At 37.2% G+C, this 12,589-nt stretch overlaps 1 protein-coding gene across 2 annotated transcripts in view; it reads right to left on the minus strand.

Annotated features, from left to right (window-relative positions):
* Nucleotides 1-11,828, minus strand: part of LOC107572648 (kelch-like protein 17) — a 17,805-nt gene extending 5,977 nt beyond the window's left edge. Inside the window, exons 1-7 of one of the 2 annotated variants that reach the window (XM_016259073.1) lie at nucleotides 11,685-11,828; nucleotides 7,199-7,460; nucleotides 5,515-5,636; nucleotides 4,856-5,077; nucleotides 1,335-1,451; nucleotides 935-1,148; nucleotides 710-854 (exon numbers count right to left, since the gene is read on the minus strand). In XM_016259073.1, coding sequence (XP_016114559.1) covers nucleotides 710-854; nucleotides 935-1,148; nucleotides 1,335-1,451; nucleotides 4,856-5,077; nucleotides 5,515-5,636; nucleotides 7,199-7,412 — 1,034 coding nt within the window. In that variant the 5' untranslated portion in view covers nucleotides 7,413-7,460; nucleotides 11,685-11,828. Of the gene's footprint in view, nucleotides 1-709; nucleotides 855-934; nucleotides 1,149-1,334; nucleotides 1,452-4,855; nucleotides 5,078-5,514; nucleotides 5,637-7,198; nucleotides 7,461-9,785; nucleotides 10,048-11,684 lie in introns of those variants that run through there. The other variant, XM_016259072.1, reaches the window with a different exon arrangement.
* Between the last annotated feature and the right edge of the window lie 761 nt (nucleotides 11,829-12,589).

A 12,589-nucleotide genomic window follows, 5' to 3' on the forward strand; every position in this document is an offset into this window, starting at 1 on the left:
GCGTAAAAAGACAGTATAAGTCATTATAATCCGTAACTATGTCCCCACTGGATGCAACAAATGCCTCGTTTATAATGGGTTTTAACGTTTTTGTCTCATAGCTCCAGCAGGAAAGGGCATCACAATATGGGAAGGGGCGTAACATTTCTGTCACACGCTTGAGGTATCTTTTAAGACTGATGAGCTTTGTAAAAATCTACGCGTTTCAGAAAGGCGGGGCATAGAGGAGAAACAATAATGTACAGTATGCAGAAAATGTGTTTTTTGAACTTTAAACCGCATAAACACATTTCATTACACCAAATACACAAAATAATGTTCTTTTTAGCAGCATCATATGACCCCTTTAAGTCATTTGCCAAAATAAAATGTATTTCATTATGACAGTTGATTCCTATCATAATGACTGTCATAATTATACTTATCTCAATTTAGACATTTAGATTTTTATCATAATTCTGACTTATCTCATAATTTCACATTTTAATGTGATAATTATGACTTTTTGTCATAAGTCTCAAGTTTGACCATTTTTATGCTAAAGCAGGTGAGACACTTATATTGATGCCTCAAAACTCAAATGGTCCGCAACACAAGGGTCTCTACCACTTTAGTTTGGTGCTATAAAATGAAAAAAACAGTGTCAGATTCAGTTTTCAGTTTTAAAAAAAATTGCTCTGACAAACATGAGGCTTTTGGGTCTGCGTACCCTCCCACAGCATAGAGCTTGTTTCCAATAGCAGCCACTCCGACTCGTGCCCGCCGCGTTGACATGGATGCAACCATGTGCCAGCGGTCTGTCCTGGTGTCATAGGCCTCACAGTCTCCATGAATGGCAAAAAGACTGCCCCCACCTTGAAAAACATTTAACATTTAAATCAACCCAACAACATACAGACATATGTGCATGTGTGTTTTACTTGCTCTTACAGACCTACAGCAAAGAGGACCGGACTGGCTCCCTCGCAGCGGCGCGGTCGGGTGCGACTGTTACTGAGAACACCCCTCTGCTCGGGCATCAAGTGATACTTCAGTGCCTCGATCAGCAGGTCTTTGCACTCGGAGTGATGACGCACCAGCAGCTCCGTATCCACATTACTCATCAGGAAGTCTCGTGTCAGCAGGGGCAGACGCACACACTTCATCAGCTGAAGACATGGATGGAAAGAGTGAGAAGTAAGACGTGCGTGTAAAAAGGATTAGAGAAGAATACAAAAGGAGGGAATAGAGAAACAAGTATCGATTTGCAGAGACATAATCCTTCATAAGCATTAATCCTGTGATTTACTGTGATGTTGCTAAAAGCGCAGTTTGACGGGAGGAATCACACCCACCCGGGGCACATGCTGTCTCCGTCCATCAATGTCATGCTTAACCCAGCTCAGCACAGCCCTGTACACCTCCTCCTCTGATGGGACATTCAAGTTATCGCTAGAGATCAGATCCAGCACCTGTAGAAAAAACAAGAAAGGGTTCATAACTGGTCTTAAAACTAAAGGATATCTGACTGGTATGGTTTCAGATGGACTAATGTGTTTACATAACTAAAAGACAAATTGCTGTTTTAATCTGAATGAAGTGCATTTAAACATCTTATGTAATATATTTTACAGGACAGATGTGCTCAGTCTGAGCACATCGTGTTTTGCCCATAATGCAGAACATGATGATTACACTGATTCCCTATTCAGTTGACAATTTATTTAAATATTTAAAAAAATTGTTGGAACCTTTGTGTTATTGTAAAGTCACATAAATTGAAGGAAGTTGGTGTAATCATAAAAAATAAATGTAAAATAAATATATTTTAAAAATACATAAGCACTACCATTCAAATTTTTGGGGTCGGCAAGATTTTGTAATGCAAAGCTAAATTATCAACAGCCATAATTCTAGTCTTCAGTGTCACATGATCCTTAAAAAAATGCTGATTTGGAGCTCAAAATGTAATATTTCTTCTTATTATTAATGTTAAAAACCATTGAGCTGCTTAATATTTTTGTCGAAACCGTGACAATTTTTTCAGCATTCTTTGATGAATAGAAAGTTCCAAAATAACAGCTTTTATCATTTATTTGAAATAGATTTTTTTGTAACATTTACTGTCACCTTTAATCAATTTAATGCATCCCTGTGGAATAAAAAGTATTATTTAAAAAAGAAATACTGACCCCAAATGTTTGCATGATAGCATAAAATAATAATAATAATCTCTCTCTCTCTATATATATCTATCATTCAAAAATTTGGGGTCAGTATATATATATATATATGCAGAAAAAAACAGCCTAGTTATAGTTGGACTTATTTTCAAAATATTGCTGTGTTTTCTTGTGTTTACTTCACATTAAAATGTTAACTTCCGGGTCAACCAATAGTGTGTGGGTGGGAGGGGGCAGATAAGAGTGTTTAGAAAACTGTTATCCCTATTTTTGCAATTCCATTTGCTGGTCTTAGTGAAGCAAAAATTGCACACATTAGCTTTCTTTTCTTTGTGTTGTGAGATAAGACTTTAGCTTACCATTACACTGTCATCTAATCTATACTTGCAGAAGCACCACAACAGCCTCTGCAGTGTTCCTGTCACAGACTGTTTGTTTATTTGGGGCAGAGGGCACAGTTAACATGGATACAAACATTTCCTGGGATGTCAGAAAATATGTAAATATGGGGCCAATGGGAGCCTCCAGCCTGCAACAGCTGTTAAGAGTGAGAAAGCATCACAGACAGAGAGAGAACGCCAATCTATGTCATCAGCCACCTCTTGGTTCTCTCCAATCAGTGTCTAAACAGCAGGGGGATTTCATTGAACCACAGAAATACTAATACCAGCAGCACTCCGATTATTCAAAAGAACGCTCTTCTGTGAAGACAGTGGATTAGGACTGATGAAATTAGTGTCATATGAGAGCGGGAGCTGCTTTCTGCTGATTAGCTGTCTCAGATTCTCACTGACGTGCTGTTGTCACTGCATGTTTGAGTGGATGATTGACACTGTATTGAAGGTGCTGATGCAGAGAGCACTTATATCAGTGTCACCGTGGGGCAATGCATTCTGACATTTAAGGTTTTGCGAGTCGAATAAGAGGTCAAGGTTTGGCTGATTAGCACGGTCCAGTTAGCTCCAGTTGATAGATGTTGTAACTATCTTATCTGGGGCCAGAAACATCTCTCTGCTTTCACAGCCGTTCAAATGTTCCTGTGTCTGCTGACTGAATACATTTTCTTCCGAGCAATATATAAAATGCAAATATTTCATTATGCTATTGTAATAATTATAATTTTGGGATACGTAATCATATATAAAATATGTACACTACTGTTCAAGGATTTTTATGTTTTTGAATGATTTTTATGCTGCATTTATTTGATCAAAATACAGTAAAAACAGTAAAATTCTGAAATAATATTACAATTTAAAATTGAAAACTGTTTTCTATATTAATATTTTTTTTATGTCATTTAGTGATGGCAAAGCTGTATTTTCAGCAGCCATCACTCCAGACTCCAGTGTCTCATGATTCTTTAGAAATCATTCTAATATAATGATTTGGTGCTCAAGAAACATTACTTATTATTAATATTATTCATGTTGAAAACAATTACAAATTTAAAAGAAAAAGAATAGAAATTAATGTTTTTAATATCCCTATATGATATACTACAATTCAAATGTTTGGGGTTTGTTTTTCTAATGTTACAAAATATTTCCTAAACATTTGAATTTTTCTATATTATATAGGGATATTAAAAACATACATTTCTTTTTCTGCTGCCTTTCACAGTTGCTGGTAACATGGCTTTTACAGTTCTGCTCATTAAAAACTTCTGTTCCCAGAGCCCCCGTGAGAAAAGGCAGAATCTGAACCGCATAATTCTGAGAGACTCTGTGCCAGCTGAGCAACTGACATTGAAATTAATAGAAATTCTATCTGACAGCTTTCTCCAGACCTTGGGAGTTTTTTTTGTTGTTTTTTTTTAAGAGGGTGAGGGGTGTTTTAGGAGCCAGGATGTAACCAGCTTTCCTGCACTGAAGCTCAAACTAGTACAGATCTTTTTTTTTTCTCAGACCAAGTCAAAAGAATCAAGACTTCCCAAACTACAGGGAGGAGGAGAGAGGATCAAGAGATTCTGTTTTTAAAAAGCTCAAGGCCAATGTGACAGGAAGTGGTGTCAGTGACATATATATATAATTAGACATCCGTAGCCAAAACCATTATTCCTTCAAGGATTGTTATGGCTCAGCTCCCAAGCACTCTCCGTGTATCACTAAACAGGTACACTTTACACCCCTCTTTTTACATCCTGAATAAATCTATTCTTGAATACCCTCTAGGATCAGAGTTTCTTCGTCAATAATTAAGTTTGAATTTCTTATGACCTTGGACGTTTCAGTCTGTTCCTCACACAAAGCTACTATATGTACTTTTATGGTGTGTGTCTGTTTTTATTTTGGAGCTTAACAGCCCCAGTTCTCCTTCACTTTTATTATATGAAAAAGAGTGGTCAGGATATAATAAAAAAATTTGTAGGGTGAGTAAATGGTCAGTCTTGTTTTTAGCTAAATTTCAGTATTTAGTAAATATTATATGTTCTTTATATTCATATTATAATATTTTATATAAACTGTAAAACCTAAACTTAAACAACTTAAAAATTAGACTAAAATAAATCATTTCAAGCACTTAAAAGTACTAATATACTAAAACTGAAATAAAAATAAATTAAAGCGAAGTAAAAATATATTTAAAAATATCTAATAAAAATGCTATAATAAACACTGTGATGACAGATTTTTCATTTTTGGTTGAATTGTGCATTTAACTACCTTACTGTCCCAAAGCAGCTGGCTCACCTGTTTGAGTGGTAGTAGCATAAACTCCTCAGTCTTCGATACCTCTACAAAGTGTTGCAGGACATACTTATGGGCTGACTTGAGAAGGTCGCTGCAGGAGTGAGTGTCTGCAAAGCCACGGATGCCCAGGCAGTTTGAGGGGTCCAGCTGGCTGAGAAGGAATTTGCAGCAGGCATCTCTCACTCCGTTGAGCTGCAGGAGACTAGCTGCTGGCAACAGGGTCTGCTCGACGTATAGACAAGATACAGTGGGTGAAATGGAGGAAAACTAGAATGATGTAAGTGAATCTTTAACATCATTAGGCTTGATTCGAATGGGACTTCTGAGTGAATTTTTACATCATTACACTACTGACAACAATGGAATTTTTGGCAAAACATTTTTGGAAGACGTTGCAGAAATGTTGCTAACGTGACCGCACCTTTAGTCTAATGAGGTCAATTTCTTGTAAACTAGCCGCCACATATGCATTTGCTCTTTTGAATCCGCACAATTATCAGAAGCCCTTCATTTGCAAAGATGCAAATTGTAAGCTTACACAAACCATCTTGACCATCCCATCTTGCTTAGTACCTCACAAAGCAAACAAGGTAGCCTGACAGAGTAATTATGAGTGTGATATATAGAAAGCACTTCAAAAGACACTAAAGGTGACATACCTGCACATTTCCCTCTCCTACTACAATTTCGGCAGTGTAGGCGTACTGTACCAGCTGCTCCAGAGCCTGAGGGTCAATGTCATGCAGGGTCACGTGGGTCTGACGGCTTTCTGACATCTCATCTGCACAGTCACAACACACAGCAGTTTATCTCAAACCGAGGCCCTTGCAGAACTCGGCAGTTTCCCAGGGGTTCAATGATACCGAAATGGCCCGTTCACACATACAGTACAGCGGCCTCTGGAGGTCGCTGAGTGACTGTATTGTTTTTGAAGCGGGCGTTCCTATTGCTGGATGCCCTAAAGTTATTGGTACTGCTCAACTGGCAATAGCTTTTGAAAATCTGATCACAAATGGGATGAACATCTGATCAGAGTTCAGAGTCTTCGTGCTTTTGGACGCTAGCATCCTACTTGATGGCCGTATTTAACCGTTATCAAACAGTAGATCACTGCCTGTACTCCCATTGGTTGTCACCCCTTTTTATCATTTGCATGAATTTTGCATAAACGTTGCTTGATTTTGATGTGTTGCCCACGTTCAATGATGTTCATGACACCGGAAATCACTGTATGAATGAACGAACCTTGAGACAGTGTTGTTATTGCTAACTAAACCTATTTTTAAAAATCAATCTTGTTAATTAATACAAATCTGAAACAAAATATCTGAAATATATATATGAAAATAATAATATATAAAAATCAGAAATGTTGCCATGGCTACTAATTGAATCAAAAGTAGTACTAAAATTACAAAAGCTAATTCAAAATATTGTTTAAAAAAAACTATAATAGTATATAATATAATACTAAAATAACACTGTTTGAGATTTATGACAACATTGATGTTAAATTAACATTCCACACAAAATAGACCACTAGATCGCTTAAATTGTATTTTCTAACTTCTTATTTTGCACTCCGTTTACACACAAACACAAAATAAAATCATATTTCCCCATTGACTGTGTAGTTAAAGCTTATGTCATGTTATTTTAAGAAAGGAAAATATTTACTTTTGTGTTTTAAACCCACAATATTAACCACTTATTTCTATTCAGATATTATTTTTCATCATACTGTTGGAAAACATTTAGAGAAAATGTAAAAAATAGCATTCCCTATAAGAGAAATGCAGAAACTCAGAAAGTGTGAGAACACATTAGTCCAGAGGTTGTAGTGTTAAGGAATTTAAGTTTTGATATATAAAATGGAGTTTAAATCAGTGCATTGTTAGTAGATCTAGTGTATGGTAAGTTCAGAATAGTCATGGCTCTGAAGAGCCCACACTGTCCTGACTCATACCATCACACTCTAGTCTGAGGTGCAGCGGGACTGACGAGCAATAGGAAAAACCAGGCACTTGCTGACCTGAGACCAGGGCAGGGAAGAGAATAAAGCATGGAAAAAACATTAGTTGATGACAAAAGGCTGGAAGGAAGGAAAGGCTTGAAAAGGAAGCTTATGTAAATAAACACTACACAATACACAATACACAATACACCTTAAAGACCATGTGAGGTCAAAATTAGTTTTTTGTGACTTTTAGTGTACGTGTGTTAGCTTTAAAACCATCTATATGGTAACATGCTTCAAAAATTTCACAAAAATAATCTTTAATAAATATATGCAGAAATTAAACTTTAAGAATGTTTTAAATAGTAACATAGTATAAGACCTACTTGTAAACATGGCATGGAAGTATGGACTGCAGGAGGCCAGCACCACCTTGTGTGCCTTGATCTCCTTGTTGGCCACATGGAGCACAATGTCGCAGATTAGGCCGCGCTGCCGCATGCGGTTCATGGACACAAAGGAGTCGTGGTAGTGGCGCTTAGAGTTGTGCGAGATGCTGTGGCCATCCCGGTTCAGCAGCTGCATACCCCCCTCCATCATGCCGGGGCTCACCGAGGTCTGCTGGAGCCTGGGCCTCACTCTAAGACACTAAAGGAAGACAGAAAAACACCCTATGAAATCAAGCATAGAGTTTTGTGGCTTTTAGTTCACGTCTATTAGCTTGAAGGTTGTCTATATGCTAACGCATTAGAAGTTGACAAAATATATATTTTTAAAGATATACACATTTGAAATCTGAAAAATATATATTGATGACTCATACTGCACTATTTAGATTTTTGTCCAATCAAATGCTCTTTAAAATGACAAGTCCCACCCCCTAATAGAGCGCAACAGTGCCCAAGCACTTTTTCAGTGGCCTTGGTTCTGGAGGTATTTCCACATTGGGATTTTAAAGAGTTATAAGCAATGAACCAAACCATCTAACATTACAAAATTTGATTTGCAGCAAAAAAAGCATTTAAAATTTGGATAAAAAGTCAAAGGTACAAGACTATGTACTTCCCTACACAACTACAGTCCCATGAAGCATTGTGAATGGAATATATTTCAATTAAAAAACGATAGCTTCAACAACAGCATATCATCATATACCATCAATTAACAACCTCACAGCGGGTCTGCTTTTAATCATTCATAAAATAAATTACACTATGGAGAAAATAAATAAGATTTTTGCTTTCAGAACCAGGCTGCTGTACTCTACCACCTGCAAACTTTCCTGTCTTGACATATTTCAATAGAAATATAGTTAAAGTCAGGAAATAAAAACTGATTTCACAATGGTCTTTAAGAACTCTCATTCAAGCTAAAGCTAATTATTAATTAGCTGTTAGACATGTTTAACATCTGTGCATTACCTCTAACAATCTTAGAGTTATTCGGTCGGCAGGCTGTAAATCCATCTTAATTTGTGCTTTCTTGGTTCACATTTCCTTTCCATATAGCATAATGGTTGCTTCGAGGCATTATGAACAATGAGTACAGAATCACAAAGGGAGAAGAGAGCCAGACTGAAGCGCTCAAGCATTAAATATCATGAAAATGATCACTTCAAAAATTCCCACTCATTTTACAGCTTATGACATATGATTTGCTCCTCAATAGTCAGTGGCCTTTTCTAACTGGCTTGAGGCCTTGAAAGCTTTTTAAATTTGGTCTCTCGTGCACATAAAGACTCTGGCACACTCACTCTGAATAAATAAACCGGCTGCTTGATTATAAAAATGAAACTGTGTTCCAGCTGAAAGGACCAGAGGTATGGAAAGGCTGGACCAGGACATGTCGTGATGAGTTGGCCAGCCAGCTGCACACATTCAATTCTCCATCAAAAGCATCACTATAGAAACCAAGGTACCTACTGTAACACGTGCTGGTATCTGTCATACACTTCACTTTGAGTGGGATGGAGCTGTGAGACATTTTAAAGGAGGGTGATAAATAGCAATCCAGTTGACAAAGGTGGGATTACAAGATGCCACCTCTTCGATAATAGTGTTGGTGTTTTAAATCAAATCAAGCATCCAGCATTGGGATATTTTGATGAATAGAACGATTATAAGGCGCTGTTTTCCTAATAATACCACTCCAACTCTAAAGCATTACTCATGTTACTCCAAATAACAGACGACAGGTGAAAGAGCATGAAAAGTGCATGGAGTCATAGGCTCAATATCACAGCCAGCAGTCGTGTGGCTGCCCACAAAATGGCTGTGGGGTTTCAGATATATAATCCTTTAGTTATACAAAGCAAACATTGCGGTCTGAAACCTGAGGTCACTAATAAACTGTTTAAACATGCAAAAGAGATGAAACAGTTGGCAATAGTTTTTTTGTAGTTTGGCAGGCACTCAGGGTGGCGTTTCTATAGATGCCTCTGTGTGGCCCTTTAAAACAGTAACAAACTGTGACACGCCATAATAAAAGTTGTATTATGATGGTTCATTTTAGGCAATGATGCATTTATCAAGAGATACTCAATTAAAAGTAAACTCCGTAACTCTTGTAACCATTGTAAGTCACTGCTACTAGAATAAAACAAATAAAATACAAATAAACGAATAATAAAATAAATCATATAACATAATAATACTATAATAATACGACGTTTCTGAATGCTTCTTACACTGCTAGAGAAAATCGACTTATTTTTATGATTTTTCAGTAGTAGCAATGGCTAGTAGTAACTGGTATTTGGCAGAAATGTGAGGTTCGGATTATACAATAAATTGCACTTTTCTTCCTACATTCTAGACAGGTTGTTCCAGAGTTTACTGTACAGCTAAAGACAATCCCTACACACATTCCCGGTATCATAAAATCGGACTCAGCACACTGTGTGCCATCCAGACAGAGCATCTCTCCCTCCTCCTCTGTGCTATACACAATAACACTGAGTATAACCAGCACTACCTGAACTGATGGACGCCTTTTCCTTTAGTTTCGTTTCTCTGCTTTATGAAGAATATTTTGGATTGAATCACAGAGTGCAGCGGTTGAGCATCAGAGTCCATATGAAAAATGCATAAAGCCTCAGTTTGGGAGCTCGTGTGGTGTTGACGTAAATGAAAGCCGCATGAGCGCTGGAGGCTGACGTCACTTTTTAAGGTCGCGCCGGATGTTTGTTTTTCTAATTATTTAGCTCGTAAACGTGGCTGTGGTGAAACTGCTCACATCCAGACAGAACTGAACAGGGTGTCGTCGAGCAATCTGATAACGCCCCCTTTATAATCTTTAAAAGCTACAACACAATTCTCAAATCACACCTCCTTAACTACAGTTAGCTAGTGATGGAAAGTCCGAATCATTTCCGCGAATCGGTTCCTTCTAACAGTTCGTTTCAAAGAACCGGTTCTAAACCAATTCCGCAATTATTTTACGTCATGACCTTTTTTTACAGTCTACTATGGTCACGTTTTTTTTTATTGCAAGTTTAAACACTTAGCAATTAATGTAACATTGGATGACATTATGAATACAGAAATTATATAGGAAGACAAAGTAGAGAGAGAGAAAAAAATAAAATAAAATAAACAAGATTACATAGACAAAACAAAAAAATACAGAGGTAGTAAATCAAGAATGATGTACCATTCAGCAGATCATTATACAGTTTCACAAATTTGACACTTTTTTTGGTATTACTATTTTTTAGTGTTATAATTAAGTAGTTAAAGTCACAAAGAAAATTATGTAATTTTGGAGATGTTGAAGAAAATGTACATTTATGAATATAATATTTTCCCAATAAAATAAATAATTTTCTATATATTCTATGTTATGTTTACAATGAGAAACTATGGTCACGACGTAATTCGATTTACACAAGGTCCCTGACATCACCGCGGGGCATATTACATGCTTTGATTATTCCAAGTAAACAATATAAAGGCACATATGTCTGTTAATTGTCCGTTCCTGAAGCTCAGTGGTAGAGCATTGCGTTAGCAGCACAAAGGTCGTGGGTTCAATTCCCAGGGAACACACATACTGATACAGAATGTATAGCCTGAATGCACTGTAAGTCGCTTTGGATAAAAGCGTCTGCTAAATGTATAAATAAATAAAAAGTTTTTTTTTTAGGTTTTATTAATACGTATGTTTTCTCTAATTTAAAAACAAAGTGTGAATGCTTAATACATTTCATTCACTAGAAATAATCTTATCAGTTCACTCCGACGCGTCCTGGAGAGAGGATTGTCAGTGAGTTTCTGACGCGAGAAACGATTAAGTGGGATTCGAATCGTTCAGAGTGGGTTGAACCGATTCATTGAAAAGATTCGAAACTAAGACTCAAACCAATGATTCGTTCACGAATGGGAAATTGCTAAACGCTCATTGTGCATGTATAGGAAATAAACGTCTGCTGTCCACGTGCATACAATAACAACACATAAAATCATACAACAGTATATGTTGCATTATTATCAGTACAATAGGACTTTGTGACTGAACTCGTTGTCTTTGTTCAAAGGGGATACAGCGCAGCCATACAGAGATCAGTTGCACTGACAGCTGACAAATGAAAAGCATCATTCAGCCCTCATAACATATTTCAGACGCTTTATTAAACTACAGCATCAGGCAAGGAGAAGTCAATGGTCAATACGTGAGCTCTAAACATGACTCAATTGACAAACTGATGTCTGAACAAAGAGCACAACAATGCAGCTTTGACACGATGAGCATGTGTTTGCATGTGGTATATTTTTAAAAGTTAAAAAATTTGACTGATAAATAAATAAATGTTGCTTTTATTGTCAGCTGATTGAGTTGCAATTCGGTCTGGATGTGATCAGAATCCAAACTCACCTGCCGTCGTCTGTGTCTGATTGACAAGACTCGTTTCTTGCTGTGTAGCGCTCTCTCCAGTTTGGTCCGTGTGTGATGATTAATTTTGATGTATGTAGTAATTTATTTCGCCGTGCGTGGTTAGTTGGCATGCTACAAAACAGACGTCTGTCTCAGCCATAGACTGATCGGCAATATTAAACATTTTAATATTCTGTTTAATATGTCACGCCCACCTCAAATGTGTCTGGACTTTGTTGTAACAACGGTACCAGTATGTGTACCTTAGAGAGGCTGTAAATCTGTATAGGTGTAATAGTTATTTTATCTATTTTTATATTGTCAGTGGCTGGAAACATTCTGCTCTGGGAAAAAAAAAAAAAAATCCACCCTGATTGTATCACCCACATGTAAAATAATCTGTTTATAATAATACTACCAAAAACATAAGCAAGCAAAAACATAGACATAATGACATTTAGTTAAAGGCACAATATGTTATTTTTGCCGCTAGAGAGCGCGTATTCAAAATAAACAAATAGACAAAGGCATAGTTTGATGACGGTGTGACTGAGTGTGGAATCATGAGAGTTGTCGTCTTCATCCCCACAGCCGAAGCAATCTGACGGGACTCGGGCAGAAATCATGCTCAGCTAATGATTTATTAACGTAGTAGAATGAAGCAGGGTGAGGCTGAAAGCCGTCAAAGCGAAACGAAGGCCACTGAACGAGCGCGACACATGGCTCGAAAGCAGCGGAGCTTTTATTATGCCACAGTCGACCGCTACCGCTCCTTCCGGTCGTGTTAATCATACTAGATACATTTGAAAGTTCTGTTATAATGCTACTCTGTGCAGTCGTCACCGGCCTATTAAAACGCACAACATATTAAAGTGTCTTCGGTGTTTCCATGTTTTCTACAAAAC

The sequence above is a fragment of the Sinocyclocheilus grahami genome, unplaced genomic scaffold (assembly GCF_001515645.1).
Source record: "Sinocyclocheilus grahami isolate Dianchi unplaced genomic scaffold, SAMN03320097.WGS_v1.1 scaffold1786.1, whole genome shotgun sequence".
Lineage (NCBI taxonomy): Eukaryota > Metazoa > Chordata > Actinopteri > Cypriniformes > Cyprinidae > Sinocyclocheilus > Sinocyclocheilus grahami.